Source organism: Humulus lupulus, chromosome 6, assembly GCF_963169125.1.
Source record: "Humulus lupulus chromosome 6, drHumLupu1.1, whole genome shotgun sequence".
Lineage (NCBI taxonomy): Eukaryota > Viridiplantae > Streptophyta > Magnoliopsida > Rosales > Cannabaceae > Humulus > Humulus lupulus.
In genome coordinates, this window is record NC_084798.1 from 172,601,927 (window position 1) to 172,618,021 (window position 16,095).

The window sequence follows — 16,095 nt, forward strand, 5'->3', positions numbered from 1 at the left end:
CTCACACAGTATTTAATGTATATATATGTGTGTGTGTGTACACTGCTCTGGTAACAATTGTTGGTATTAAATGATCAAATCAAAGGTACCCAGTAGAATATATGGACCCATTTTAATAAATATTAATATCGGCCAGGATCATACACACACACATATATATATAAATATTAAATCACATACAAATAGATAAGGGATTACTTCTTGTAGCCTATCAAGTGTCCTTGAGTCTTTTTGTATAAATCAACGATCTTCCTATCAAGTGTTCTGAGATCTCACACCCTGATCTTCTAAACCAATCCTCAAACACACAAGGACGTGTGTGGGCAGGTAGGATTCAAAAAGTTGATTTATGTGACTCCCTAGATGTACTCAACACATGAGATCTAGAGAGTTTTGACAGAGAGAAGGTATATAATAGTTTTCAGGTCTAGAGAAAACTATCGCTTTTTGAGAGAGTCTTCTTATTATTCTGAATATCACGTATATCATATTTATGAAGATATTTAATCTAATTAAATAGTCTTTATTTAATTCAAATTAAAAATGATTAGATATTTTCATTTAATTATCTATTTAAATCATATTAAAAAATAATAATAAAATAACTGATTAAACATGTTGACCCTGATTTTGGTCAACTGGCACGAAGTCAAAAATGTTTGATGTAGACAGATATGTTGAAATGTGAATAATGACAAAAACAGTAAAGCATACAAGAATTTATAGTGGTTCGGCCCCAGAATCTGGTAATAACCTACGTCCACTTGAGTTGTTATTGATATAATATTTCAAAAGAGTGATCAAAGAACTAGGGTTCAATGAGTTTCACCAACCTCTGAAGAACAAAACAATATATCGAATGTGATAGCTCTAGCTCACTCGTAAATCTCTAATCTCAGTAATTAGAAAGCCAAAAGGTCCAAAAGTCCTTTCCTTGAGCTATCTTCTCATTATTTATAGGCTCAAGGAAAGATTTACATGAATTAGTTACAGATATTCTTTCCTAATTATTCGGATATTCAGTAAATCATGGGAGATAATCTCGGATATGACGATGATCTCTATAAGATTATCTTTGAAATATCTGGAATGTACGACCATGTTGGTTGTGATAAAACTCAGCTCCGTGCTTGCAATGTCTTACTGGTCGATAGTTGAACAAAATTCTGTCAGGTGTCAACCACGTGTTAGAAATCACTTGCCACGTCATTCGTGCCTGTTTTTTGGATAACAAAACAAATTTATTTGAAATTCGAAATTCAAATCCCAGGGATAAAATACCTTGAAGCTAGGCGCCACACACTGTATTGTACAGTGTGTGTCGCCCAACCCTATTATGATTGTCTTAATTTTCTCATTTGTTTATTTAATCAACCTTTAAGACAAGATATTTATTCCAACATAAATATCAGTTAATTCAAAATTAACTTTATCTTAAAATATCAGTTGTAAAATAAATAAAAAAATATCATATTATAAATAACAAGGTTATTATTTTCTCTCTTTATATTAATCCAAACTAGATTAATATTAATTTTAACCTATAGTTTTTCAAAATAAAAACTATATAGTTAAATAATTAATTAATTCACAATTAATCAATTACCCATAATTATCAAATAATTATTTCCTTGCCCTGGAAAATTAATTCCTTTGCAATTTAGTCATTTCTCTTAACAAATCTTTCTCTTGATATCCTTACCCTTAACAATGTAGGACAGGGGTGATATGGGGATCATGGACCTATAATACGAAGCTCTAATAAACCAGATTATTAATTAAACTCTTTCATCTAATAATCTTATTTATTAATTCCATGATTACTCCACTATAAATATAGAATTGCACTCTAAGTATTTATAGAGTTTTCTCTAGTAGTCCATTGATATAATCAATATATGTAGTTCTGTCCTCCATTATTGGTTCGCTAATTAGAGCTGGTCAAAATTAGCGTTTTACCATTCTAATTACCTCTTGATCCTTAAGTACCATTACTTCACTAGCGAATAATTAATCTATAATCTAATTATAGATTTGAGCTCAATAACTATTCAGTTCCAGAATCAACCCTTAAGGGAACCAATATGCGATCCGTTTAGGAAAGCATGGATTCCATTATTGTAATTCATGTTCCCAACCATCCATGATATTGAATCTCCAAAACAAAAGTCATTAGCCTCATTATTCTAAGAGACTTTAACGAGTGAATCAAAAGATCCAATAAACATAAACAGGAATTCATGAATACTCAGGATTTAGGCTGATCTACAAATGATCATATATTATAATAAGATAATTAACTCTCATCGGTCCTATCATATATAATCGCTATTATATACAACACATTTACTAAGATGTCTATCCACATCAGCAATCTGAATCTAGACTACTTGCATCTCGTATGCTTAGCAAACCGTACTAGTAACCATTCATTAAATATTCATTACTTTAATATGTTACTGGCTATTTTATTCATTATATATGATCTTAATTCTCTCGTACTAACACAAGATCATATCCTCATGAATGAATAAAGAATTTTCTTGATATTATTATATAATTAATTCAAACAATAATTATAACATTCAAATATAATAAAATTGTAATTTTATTTAAAACTAATAAAATGTATTTACATGCTTTTAGGACATTAATCCTAACACTTGGGCCATCTCCATGAGGTCGTGTGGAGGTGGCTGGTTGTTTTCTCCTCCCTCGGTTCTGGTGGGAGGGACAAAGTCGTCTGGGGCGTTTCTACGTGTGGTCACCATAAGTGCTTCTTTAAGATTTCTTCAAGCTCTCAATGAAAGCACCAAAATGTAGACAAAAATTTTTTCTATCAACTTAATAAAAGAACTTTAAAGAAAATAATGAAGATAAACACCAAGGTTTTACGTGGTTCAGGTTATAAAATAACCCTAGTCTGTGAGTTTGTAGTATTAGAGTTCTTAAAGCTTGAGATGGCAAGCTTTTATGGGGGTTTCTCAGGCAGCGTATATATTGTTCTAAGTATAAAAATGGTGAATTGTAACATCCTAATTTTCCTAATAAGGCTTAGTGTCTTGATTAGGGGGCCAAGAGGGCAATAATTGAATTAATTATGTGATTATATGACTGATTATGTGAATTATGTGAGCTATATTATAATATGACTATGTTTGCATGTCTAGGTGTATTAAGCATGCAAGTGGGCCCATTTCTTATTAGAAGGACATTTTTGTAATTTTGACCCATTGATGGCATATTTGTAAATATATGTGTTTTATGATTGAGACCACATTATTCTGTGGATATATTTGGGTTATTCGACACGAGGCGATCCTAGTAAGTAAGTTATCGGTTTAGTCACAATGGGGTCAAATACTCGGCTCGAGGTGAGCCCGGGGTTATTTTGGAAAATTAGTACATTACCGGGATTTATTGGGTAATGGAAATTATTTGATGATTACTTGCGGAATTATAAGGTGTTAATTGAGATTAGCGGGAAATGTGGCAAAATACTAAATTGCCCTTAAGAGCATTAGAGAGCAAGGAAATAAGTAGGGGCATTTTGGTCTTTTCATTTCAAAGAGTGACTTAGTCACTAGATTACTTCAGTAATAGGAAACCCAAAACACAAAAACACTTTCTCTCTCGTTACTCTCTCTCCCTTGTTCTTGTACCTTGGCTCCAAGAGGAATTTTGGAGTGGCTTGATCATCTTGAGGCTAGGAGGGAGCTTGTAAGCAATTGGAAATTGCTTTGGGAGAACTTAGAGGCTAGCAGGCTTAAAAGAACAGCTAGGAAACGAATTAATAAAGGTAAATTCAAGCTTAAGTTTTGAGTTTCTAAATTTATTGCTGAATTTTGAGTGTGGTTGGTATTTTATTAAGTTTGAGGGCTGGTTTTTTATGTTTGTGAGTTGTCGAGACCACTTTAATGGTCGAATTGTATTAAAATTGAGTTTTGGCACAATTTTGGGGAGTATAGAAATCTGGAAAAGCTTTGAAATTCTGGGTTCGCAGGGTTGCGCCGCGGTGATGTTCTTGGAGCGCTGTAGTCCGCATGAACTCAGAGGCTAGGGTTGTTCTCTTAATCGTCTTAGCACCGCGGAGCCTGGTGGGCTGCGCCGCGACGCGTGTCCCAAGGATAATAGGCTGGGGGCTCTCTGACTTGAGGTGCGTTGCGGTCCTTTAGGGGTGCGTCACGGTGCTAGTTGGGAAAGTTAGTCATAAGAGGATTGTGAGTGCGAGGACTCAAACCTAAGGGTTTGTGAAGGGTTCTACTTCCCGATTTAGTAGAATTCGAGGTCCCGGAGGCTAGGACTCGATCCAGAAGCCTTTATTTACTCGATATTGATGGATATCCTCTATTATGATTATGACTAGGGTATCGCTAGGGCTTGGAAGAGGATCATGCTCGAAGGTCATTTTTATTTAGCTTGTGCTTGGACCAGAGGTAAGAAAACTGAACATGGTTATGATTAGGGCCCAGACCCCTGTGAATGAGCATAATTATGATTATGCCTGTGATTGTATGATTAAGCATGCTTGAATGCTCTGTATTTGGATAATTTTTTAATGATGTATGCGTATCTGCATTATTTGATTGAAAAGGCTTGACTTATAAGTCAAGGACGGCAATAGCATGTTGAGCACTAGTCGAAAGGCTTGACTTATAAGTCAAAGGCGGTAATAGAGCGCTGAGAGCTGGTCAAAAGGATTGACTTATAATTCAAAGGCGGCAATAGCGCGCTAAGCGCAGGCCGATATGGTTAGGCCTAATCAGTGGCGTGGTATACGCTTGACCGACCCTATGGTCGCTTAGAAAATAAAGTGCCAAGTACGCTTGGCTAGCCCTAAGGCTAGTTATACAGAGGATAGGGCATTGGGCCCCAAGGTGACTCTATAGTCACTTATCCTAGGGAAACAAGCCTCTGTATGACTCTATGATCATTTATTTAGGGTAACGGGCCCCTGGTGTGACCTTGTAGTCACTTATTTGAATAGAATGCATGCACGAGTAGAGTTATTACTACTAAGCATGCTAATTATGATTATGTAGTATGTTGTTAATTGCTTATGAGCAAGTTTAAGTTTTCTTGCTGAGCTTTGGCTCACGGGTGCTATGTGGTACAGGTAAAGGGAAAGGGAAGCTAGATCAGCCATGAGTTGGAGAGCTTCGGTGGCAGCATGTATATATGCGGCTGCTCAACCACCACGGCCAAGGTTTTAGAAGGGAACTAGGGTTAAACCTTATTTTGTTGCTTTGGTCGACTTGTTGTAACCTTTTGAGTTATAAATAACCTTTTTAAATGTTTATTTTGGGATCTCATGTGCAAACTTAACATTTTAATGAAATGACTGTTCCTTTCGTCCAAAATTTTTAACTCTAAGATGTTAATCACGTTTAGTTACACGTTTATGGCCAAATGACTCATTTAGCGAGTCTAGCACTGTTTAAAATACACAGTGTAACGGTCTTGGCTATCCAGGGTGTTACATGAACCATTTTTCAATGCTATCCTGGCCCTATTTATAGGGGTTGAAGGTCATTAATATCATTAATTACAAATATTCCCCAATTATTTGAGGAGTTAATCGCTATTTAACCCATCTGAATGTTCTAATAAAGACTGCGGGCTCGTGCATATCGCAAAGGCCCAATTCATAGGTTGCAGCCCATCAACTTTACAGGAGACACGCTACTAACACTGTCAGGGTGTAGATGCACGTTTTTGTTGGTATTAAATGATCAAATCAAAGGTACGCATCAGAATATATGGACTCATTTTAATAAATATTAATACCATTCAGGATCATACACATATATAAATATTAAATCACATACAAATAGATCAAGGATTACATCTTGTAGCCTATCAAGTGTCATTGAGTCTTTTTTGTATAAATCAACGATCTTCCTATCGAGTGTTTTGAGATCTCACACCCTCATCTTCCAGACCAATCCTCAAACACACAAGGACTTGTGTGAGCACATAGGATTCAAAATGTTGATTTATGTGACTCCCTAGATGTGCTCAACACATGAGATCTAGAGAGTTTTGAGAGAGAGAGGGTTTAGAATAGTTTTCAGGTTTTGAGAAAACTATCACTTTTTAGAGAGTTTGATTATTATTCTAAATATCACGTATATCAAATTTATAAAGATATTCAATCTAGTTAAATAATCTTTATTTAATTCAAATTAAAACTGATTAGATATTTTCATTTAATTATCTATTTAAATCATATTTAAAAAAACTAAATAACTGATTAAACAAATTTATTTGAAATTCAAAATTCAAATCCCAGGGATAAAAAAATCCCGATGCTAGGTGCCACACACTGTACTGTAAGTGTGTGTCGCCCAACCCTATTAGGGTTGTCATAATTTTCTCATTTGTTTATTTAATCAACTTTTAAAACAAGATATTTATTCAAACATAAATATCAGTTAATTCAAAATTAACTTTATCTTAAAATATCAATTAGACATTAAATAAATAAATATTATATTATAAATAAGATATTTATTATTTCTCTCTTTATATTAATCAAAACAAGATGAATGTTAATTTTAACCTATAGTTTTTCATAAAACTATATAGTTAAATAATTGATTAATTTACAATTAATCAATTACCCATGATTATCAAATAATTATTTCATTATCGAGAAAAATTAATTTCTTTGCAATTTAGTCATTTTTCTTAACAAATCTTTCTTTTGACATCCTTACCCTTGACAGTGTAGGACAGAAGTGATATGGGGACCATAGAACTATAATATGAAGCTCCAATAAACCAGATTATTAATTAAAATCTTTAATCTAATAATCTTATTTATTAATTCCATAATTACTCCACTATAAATATGGAATTGCACTCTAAGTATTTATAGAATTATATTTATAGAGTTTTCTCTAGTAGTCCATTGATATAATCAATATATGTAGTTTTGTCCTCCATTATTGATTCGTCAATTAGAGCTGATCAAAATTATCATTTTACCATTCTAATTACCTATTGATCATTAAGTACCATTAATTCACTAGCGAATAATTAATCTATAATCTAATTATAGATTTGAGCTCAATAACTATTCAGTTCCAGAATCAACTCTTAAGGGAATCAATACTCAATTCGTTTAGGAAAGCATGGATTATATTATTGTAATTCATGTTCCCAGCCATCCATGATATTGAATCTCCAAAACAAAAGTCATTAGCCTCATCATTCTAAGAGACATTAACAAGTGAATCAAAAGATCCAATAAACATAAACAGGAGTTCATGAATACTCATGATTTAGACAGATCTACAAATGATCATCTATTATGATAAGAATTAAATCTTTATGTCAAACGAGAAATTTATAAAGATAATTAATTCTCATCAGTTCTGTCATATATAATCTCTATTATATACAACATATTTACTAAGATGTCTATCCACATCAGTAATCTGAGTAATCTGAATCTAGATTACTTGCATCTCATATGCTTAGCAAACCATACTAGTAACCATTTATTAAAAATTCTTTACTTTAATATGTTACTGACTATTTTATTTATTATATATGATCTTAATTCTCTCGTACTAATACAAGATCATATTCTCATGAATAAATAGGAAATTTTTTTTATAATTATATAATTAATTCAAACAATATTATAACATTCAAATATAATAAAATTGTACTTTTATTTAAAACTAATAAAATATCGTTACATGCTTTTAGGGCATTAATCCTAACAGTTTTCTCGTGTTAGGTGGCGTTGTGGGAAATATTAATTGTCGAATATACGAACTCAGTGCCACTACTCGAGGCGCCCAAAAAACGGTCAGACAATCTTTTGGTGGCCCAAGGCTACAGTGATGGACACCTTGCGCTCTCTCTAGGCCCCAGGACAAAGCTTCTAGACTTGGAGAACTATCTGATCAAGAAGACAGGAAGCCCCTAGGTTAGTCCTCAGAGCGTGGCCTCACTTGGAGACATCCACGCCTAAAACAGAGGACTCGGCTTGCTAGGAGGATACTACACTCTGAGAAACCCTGTCGAGCTTTATTATCTTTCTGATAAGCTAATTACTTCTCTAATATCTGTCACGTGTCCAATGATGAAATCACGGACAACAAACTTCAACTTAAGTAAAATTTATTAAGTGTTTTGCACCTCAACATGTAAACATCTTAACATCTCAACAACTAGTACTACCCATGTCCCAAAACTTTCAGAATCATAATTCTTTATTCTACGTGTTATGAGCACCCTTCATAAAAATCATCATCAATTATAAATTGTAGCTCTCCAATAATTTTGATGATACAATTTTAAATGATTAAAAAAATAATTTATTTTGCTAAAAAAATCTTTTATTTATTATAATTATTATTGATGTGGCGTGGTGGGTTTGGGTGGGTGAGCTGCATGAGATGATAATGAAATGAGAATTAGTTGATAGTTATCCACTAATGTTTTTAACCACAAACGACTATCATTATCCACTAATTACTGTTCTCATTGGTCATTCAAACACTCACTAGTGCGCCCATAACAAAGTAGCCTCGTTTTTTTTAACCAACACATTCCCGAGAATCAAACAGAAAATAATTCATCTGGGGAATTTGACATTTTCCATTATTTTGTTTTTCCCTAAAGATTCTGCGTTGGAATTCGTTTTGTTTTCTCCACGCCCACCTGCTCTGGGTTCCCGATTCCCTCGGGAAATTCTTGGATTTTCTCGCGCGTGCCAGCTTTGGCCGGAATATCAGATGGTCCTGTTTGGTCTCTGAGAAAAAGATTTAATTGGTCCAAAACAGAAAAACCTGACAACCAAATGGTCACTCTTAACTACTCCTTCACTGCTTGGATCAGTCACTTCCTCGCTTGTATGGGGTAACTTCTCCATCTCTCTCTCTCTCTCTCTCTCTCTCTCTCTCTCTCTCTCTCGTCATCTTATAATTTTTTATTTTTTTTATACAATTACTTTGATTTTGTTTTTAAAAAAGTTATTAAATGTGGGTTTTATGATATAGCAAAGGCTTTTTGGATTTTGGGATTGTATATATTTTCCATTGTTAGGTCTTATTGACTTGAGAGAAGAAATTGACTTGTGTGGTTTGAATTTTTTGATGAAAAAAATATAAACAAATAAATAAAGAACCCCTTTAATCAACACCATTTAATAGCGAAGTTTTAATTTAGTTCATTTGAGTTTTGTGAATGATTTTATTTGGGCATAGAACTCTCTTCAATGGCAAAGAATAAGGGGCTAGTATTTTGATTACATGTATTGTTAAGTAACCTTATTTGCTAATAATATTGCATCTGTTGAGGCTATTTCAATGAATCTGATTGCTGTAGTTTCTTGGTTTGTGTATTGATAGTTTTGCTTCTCTTTTCATTTTATAATCTGGCGCACTCTTGTGGAAAATATTGGGTTAGAGAATCCAAAACTAGATAGATAACTAAGCTTTGTTTTGGGTAATTTCCATGGAAATAAATGTATATATCATTTTGATTGAGATCAGACTACTGAAATGTTTTGGATTAATGAGAAGTTTCTTCTATGAAGATCAGTGAATTGAGTTTGGTTGGTGGTCCTATTGTGATAATGTTTATGCATTAACAGGAAATACTAGGCTTATTTGCCTTTGCAACTGTCAAGCTATTTTCTCTAATTCCTGATTTTATTTGTACGTAAGAGATGGAAGACTGAAGATGTTGAGCTCCACTGACATACTAATTGACATGTTTAGACTTTTCTTTATTGACAAAATAATGAATATAACAACTTGTTTTCTACTGTAATTCTATATTATTTTATATATGATTTAACCTGGTTTATAACAGAGCAGTGGTTGTTTTGGATGCTGTACTAAATCCACACCGGTTATTGCTGTGGATGAGCCATCAAAAGGATTGAAAATTCAAGGGAGATCAGTGAAGAAACCTACCATATCAGAGGATTTTTGGAGTAGCAGCACATGTGAGTTGGATCACAGTACCGCCATATCCCAGAGAAGCATTTCATCTATAAGTACATCAAACCAAACCAGCAATAATGGTGGTGGCACGAGTAGCAGCCATCCTGAATTTGTCAATCACGGCAAGTGATATACATATACATATACATATAAAATCTTGTAATGTTAAAGGGCTATGTTCTTCTGTGCTGTTTGTCAATCATGACAAGTGTTCTCTTAAAAGAAAACTATATGAACTGTAATAAAATCTTGTCATGTTAAAGATTTATGCTGTTTTGTGCTGTTTGTCAATCATGGAAAGTGTTCTATTAAGAAACCTGTATTAACTAGAATTAAATCTTGTAATGTTTAAGGGTTATGTTGGTCTGTTCTGTTTATCAATCACGGCAAGTGTCATATTGAAAAAACTATATGAACTAGAATAAAATCCTATAATCTTTAAGGGTTATGTTGGTCTGTGCTGATAGCTTGTACACACAGCCTGACTCTATTTTTTTCATTAGTTGTGACCTTAATTTTTAAATGGAACTATTTCAGTTTCATTGGAGAACATAATACTTATATTGGTTGTTGCAGGTCTTATCCTCTGGAATCAGACCAGGCTTCAGTGGGTTGGAGGTAGCCAATCTAAGAATGATACAAAACAAAGTCGACAACGCGGATTAAGGTGTGTATTTCTTTCACTGTGAAATAGTTTTGTCTACCATTCTGAAGCACTAATTTTGTAGTTTTTTTAACTTCTGGAGATTATTATTTAATTTTATGCTTCTGAAGATCTGTTGTATGCAAAATTGGCTTCGCTTTCCAGAAAAGTGCTTGGCATATCAATGAAGACAATGATAACTTCACCGTTACATATCATTCCTAGTTCTTTCTGTACCATACGCAGTGTATGTTAATTGTATTTGTTCATGCTTTACATTTTTTATTAACAAAAGCCTTTACAGTTGGAACCCGACTTACGAAAGTTTACTTGGAACCAAGCAATCATTCCCCCATCCACTTCCTCTTGCTGTAAGTTCTACATTAAAACTTTTGGTGGGGTTTTCTAGCTTGATCTTCAATGCATTTTTGTTTCTGGTATTAAACTCTAACCGGGTTTTAAACATAGGAAATGGTAGAATTTCTGGTGGAGATATGGGAACACGAGGGGCTGTATGATTAAAGAAATGAATGACATTAGAGTGTGCAGTTTGTGGGCCTGCTTTGTCTTCGTAAATTTTAAAACGTTACAAGGCTTCTTTGTGTATAGCAAACCAAGGGCAAAGAAGGAAGAAACTGAAAGAGAGTGAACTAATACATTTCTCCTATTGGAATTGTAATATTCTCCGCTAATATCTTTCGTTTAACAACCTCTGCTTCTTTTTTAACCTGTAAATGTCCCTTCACTACGCCTAAACTGGTTCTGTTCATATCATTTTATGACTTTGTAACGATACTGAGCTTGTTGGTAGTCCTTTTATTTCCCTTCTTGCACCCTCAATTGTTTACTCATATTCTTCTGTAAATCTTTATTGATCTTTGTGATTAGTCTTGGGACTTGACTGAAACACCCTTAAAATTGAAAAAAAAAAAAACAAAATACCTTCATTGAAATTACATATTAGTACATCATATGGTATCCAATTTACAATTTTAGAAAGAAAGAAAGAAAAAATTACTCCCACCCCATTCAGAAGCTCAATTTTTCTTCAAACTCTAAAAATGAGAGAAATACACTAAGATGATTATTCAGAAAATTATTATGAATAGAAGTGTTTTTTATTAATTTTTTACTTTATATTGTATATATTTCAAATTATTGATTTATATGTCTAGTTTATAAATCTTTTATCTTCACTATCACAATCAAACATATCAGGAAAAAGAAAGAGCGAGATTTGCTCCATCAAATGTATACTTATTGGTAACTTTTCAAATCACCATGCCTATGCATGGTAAAAGAGAAAAAATGGGAGGAAAGAAAAGTTTAGGGAAGAAGAAAAATTGTATGTTTGGTTGGCAAGAAAAGAGGATGGAATAGAAAAATAATAAGTAAAAAAATAAGCGGGTCCTACCAATATTCTTTCTTCTCAAATTGGAGAGAAAATATGAGAAAAAACTTTTATAACATAAATTTAAAGTAAAATTACTTATTAGTTATTTATCCTTGTTTTTAATTCAAAAGAATTTATATTAAATTTTGAAATTGTAATTTTATTTTTATTCTTATTTTCTTCCCCTTCTTACCAAACAACAAAAGAGAAATATATTTTCTTTCCTACCACCTCAATTTTCTACCCCTCTTTATTTTTCTTTTCTTTCAACAAAATATAGTAAGGGAAAATATCAAACTACTGGTATTATTTCATTACTTCTGTAGATTTGTAATTATTTAGACTTTTGCATGATTTTTCATAGAAAATGTTTGTCATCATTTTCTTGGGCTCATTCTCTCATGCATCCCGCTGAAATAAACTTTAAAGGATACCCAATATAAAATATAATTAACTTTTGTGGAAGGGAATTTAAAAAAAAATATGTCTCTCATGCAATTACTATGTAAAAATGTGCGGATTATACTTTTCTTAATTTGTATAGGAAAATTTATTAAAAAAAAAACAAAGTATGAGAAACACAATTATTAGCTAACTAAATATGGAAGCTAAATTTAAAACTAAAACGCATCAGCCAAACAAAGGTACTATTGTAAATTAGCATTCCACTCTTCTATCTCTCAAACCCTAGCCACACAAACCATTTCTCTCTCCAAACCCAGCGGCACAAACCCTTTTCTCTCTCTCCCGTTTCTTTTCTCTTTCCCTTTGCCCTAGCCGCCACCTCCCTTGTCTTCCACTTGCCTGCCTCACCATCGCCACCATCATCTCCTGCCACCCACCCTCACCACCTACGATTCACCTTAGGCGCGCACCTCCGCAAAACCCAGCCCAGAACACCCAGCTACACCATCGACTCAGTACCCGAGTGCCTAGCTCCGCGCGACCCAGGCGCGTAACCAGCTCCCCAGTCGCAAGCCACCTCTTAGCTGTAAGCTCCCACGAACTCAGCTCCAATCTGCACATCTCTACGCGATTCCATTCGCGAGCCCCCAAATCCCAAGTGACCTGAATCCCACAGCCGCACCTAGGTGTGCAATTTCAAGCTCAAGCATGCAAGCCTAGAATCCGAGTGACCCAGCTTCGAGAGTCCGAGTCCATCCCCACAGCAACCCACACCTAGACGCGAACCATGCCTCACCTCCATCTCCGTCTTTGGGCCTATCTGAGACTCTCGTCGATCTTGAGATCCATCACCACCCTTCTGCCATTTTCATATCTTAATTTTTTTTTCAAATCTGAATATTTTTTCTATTTTCGAGGTGATGCAGGGAGGTGGTCGAAGTGGAGAGTCAGCAATGAGAGGCAGGCGGTGGTTAGAGTTCTTGGTGAGGGAAGAGAAGAAGATGAGAGAGAGAGAAAGGGGGTGGATCTGTTTTTTTTATCAGGTCTGTGGTAGCTGGATACCTTCACGTTCTATGTGTATATATTTCTGGGGGTAACTGATTACCTTCACATTCTGATATGTGTGTATATTTCTAGGTTCTTTACGGTAACTAGTTACCTATGTTACTAAAATTATAGTTATTTCTTTATTTTTTTAATGAAGTGTTCTTCCTCTTTTTCCTTCAAATTTGATGTTTCTTTTTATATTTAATGCGTAACCCGTCACCCCTCTTATGGTAACTGGTTACCCCTCTTATGGCAGAAGGTTACTCCTCTCAGCGTTACCGGTTATCCCTCCTAATACATGTTATTTAACCTAGCTCTAGGATTTTTTTTACATTAGTGTGAAAGATCAATCAAGTAACTGGTTACCTTACCCATGCTTTGAAAAAAAATGTACAATCTAAAAAAAAGGAAAAAAAATGTTTATAATAAATAAATAAAATAATAAACATAATTCATATTACAAAAAAAAAATTTCAAAACAACAAAAAAAAATTAATATAAAAAATCAAATAAACTAAAAAAATAATAATCAAATTACAAAAATACCCTTCCAAATTAATAAAACCCAATTAAGAGTGAAACTATGACATAAACCAACATTTATACAAAAATATAGGAAACTAAATCCCTAAAGGTAAAAATTCTTAAAAAAGAAACCATAGAATAACTTTTTTTGAAAAAAAAAAATCATATTTTTGTAAATTTTATTAAAAATCTCATATAAAATGTAATTTCCTCTATGTAGAATTTACACCACATGCGACATTTTTTACTTAAATTGTTTAATGGGAATTTGTATTTGTTATAATTTTAATGACTTTTTGTTTTTCTAAATATATAGCTTTTAAATTCTCATATAAATAGTTAAGTAAAGAAATAAGCCATATATTTCCATGTATTTTTTTTTTATTTGAAAGAGATATATTTCCATGTATTTAAGTTGAATTATTTTGTGATGGCAGCTTAATAATTTTCATTTAATAGTTTTATTTTAGGAAATTTCTATGGGAGGGCTTCAAGGGGCTCTTTTGTATTTCCGACCCGTGAATAATTTTCGGCATGATTTTTTTTAATGATCGTATATATTGTAATTATTTAGTGCATCTTGCAATTTTTCAGAAAATTCTGAATAATTTAACGTGCATATTTTATCCTCTTTTTAGTTTTTTTTATTTATTTTCAATTTAATAAATTAGTAAAGCTTTTTTTCGTTGCTCTATTGTCTTTGTCGACTCCGATAGCTCCATTGGCGGCGTTCAACTCTTCTTCGCTTCAGAGTCTTTCTTCTCTTCCCTACGTGGACTCTGGTGCCGACGTTTTGGTCTTCGTCGACTTCTCTTCAAAGTCGTTGTCCTCATTCTTCTTTTTCCCATTATCTTTTTTCTCTGAAATCGCTCTTCTTCTTCTTCTTCGAGGTTTTATGTCTTCTTCTCAAATCTGTCAACTCATCTTCCACTTCTCCATTCGTTATCTCCGGTGATGTGATTAGCAATGCTCTGCATTGTATCTTGTTGCTGCATTAGTAATGCTCTGATTTTTATTTTTGTTTGTGTATTTTCATTATATTATTCCCCTGTATATTTAGGCTCGTAGGGAGGAAGTAATTTATGAGGAAGATCTTGCTTTCACCCCAAGAGTTTGTTAATGAACTCGTAAATTTGTTGGTAGCATCGCATGACAATGATAAAAATTTGAATGAAGATGTTGTAAAGGTAACCAATTATAATGTTTTACTTGTGAGTTCTTGTAACTAGTTACAATATATAGTTTTATGTATTATTATCTAGTATTTTTATAACAATTTGTTGATGTACACGTTCTGAATGTCATTGATGTTAACTTTTTTTTGTTTTTTTTTTTTTTGAGAAATATTAAATTATAATTTTAGAATTTTCTTTAAGTTTAAATATTATTTTTTTATTGTAATCTTTATATTTTACACTTGGTATTAACTACACCATCAAATATTATATTTTATTTTAAAATTTACAAAATAAATACAAAAATAAGGATCAATTATATAAAACATATTTTTTAATATTTATAATTCTTTCTAATCTATATAGAATTAAAAATATTCTAAACCACATATAAAATATCAATTTTACGTACTATATATATAAGTAGCATGAAAAAATTGAGTTAAAGTATAGAAGAAAAAAAAATTCGAGACAGGGCAGAGCGCCCTGCCCTGAATTCTGCCCCATTTTTACCGTGGCAAAGATGCCCCGTCGGGTCGGGGCCCACCTCGCCCCGCCTCACCGCCATATTTTGCCATGCCTAGTTTTGATATCCCTTATGACCAGTTGAATGAGTTGGGTCAAATGTTGCTAAAATACTGGAACTAGAACTTGTTGAAGATCGAGAAGAAAAACATTGAAGAAGAAGAAGAAAAGAATTGGAATATTGTTCATTCATGGGTTAATTGAGAAGTTGCCTAGCTAAGAAATAATCTAATCTTGCTATTATTCGTGATAAACTTGTTGTGACTTGTATACTCGGGCATCAAAGAAGATTCGATTGAGATATTCTATTGATCATGAAGATTCTGGTAGAAATAAGAAGAAGAAAAAGAAAAGGAAGGAACATTAGTTTGAGGTTTATGTGTTTTAGTTTTATTTTGTTATCAACAAAGTCAA

At 33.2% G+C, this 16,095-nt stretch overlaps 1 protein-coding gene across 1 annotated transcript; it reads left to right on the forward strand.

Annotated features, from left to right (window-relative positions):
• The first annotated feature begins 8,498 nt into the window (after positions 1-8,498).
• Positions 8,499-11,444, forward strand: LOC133782723 (uncharacterized). Its single transcript, XM_062222091.1, has 5 exons — positions 8,499-8,877; positions 9,840-10,090; positions 10,545-10,635; positions 10,916-10,982; positions 11,080-11,444. The coding sequence occupies exons 1-5, from the start codon at positions 8,819-8,821 to the stop codon at positions 11,131-11,133; spliced, it is 522 nt and encodes a 173-aa protein (XP_062078075.1). The 5' UTR covers positions 8,499-8,818; the 3' UTR covers positions 11,134-11,444.
• Positions 11,445-16,095: the final 4,651 nt, after the last annotated feature.

What these genes read in the sequence shown, in the direction of transcription:
- LOC133782723 (XM_062222091.1), top strand. Translation starts at nt 8,819, where the DNA reads ATGGTCACTCTTAACTACTCCTTCACTGCTTGGATCAGTCACTTCCTC. An exon ending in TCCTGAATTTGTCAATCACG is followed by an intron (nt 10,091 to 10,544) that starts GCAAGTGATATA and finishes TGGTTGTTGCAG; the next exon opens with GTCTTATCCTCTGGAATCAG. An exon ending in CCCATCCACTTCCTCTTGCT is followed by an intron (nt 10,983 to 11,079) that starts GTAAGTTCTACA and finishes TTTTAAACATAG; the next exon opens with GAAATGGTAGAATTTCTGGT.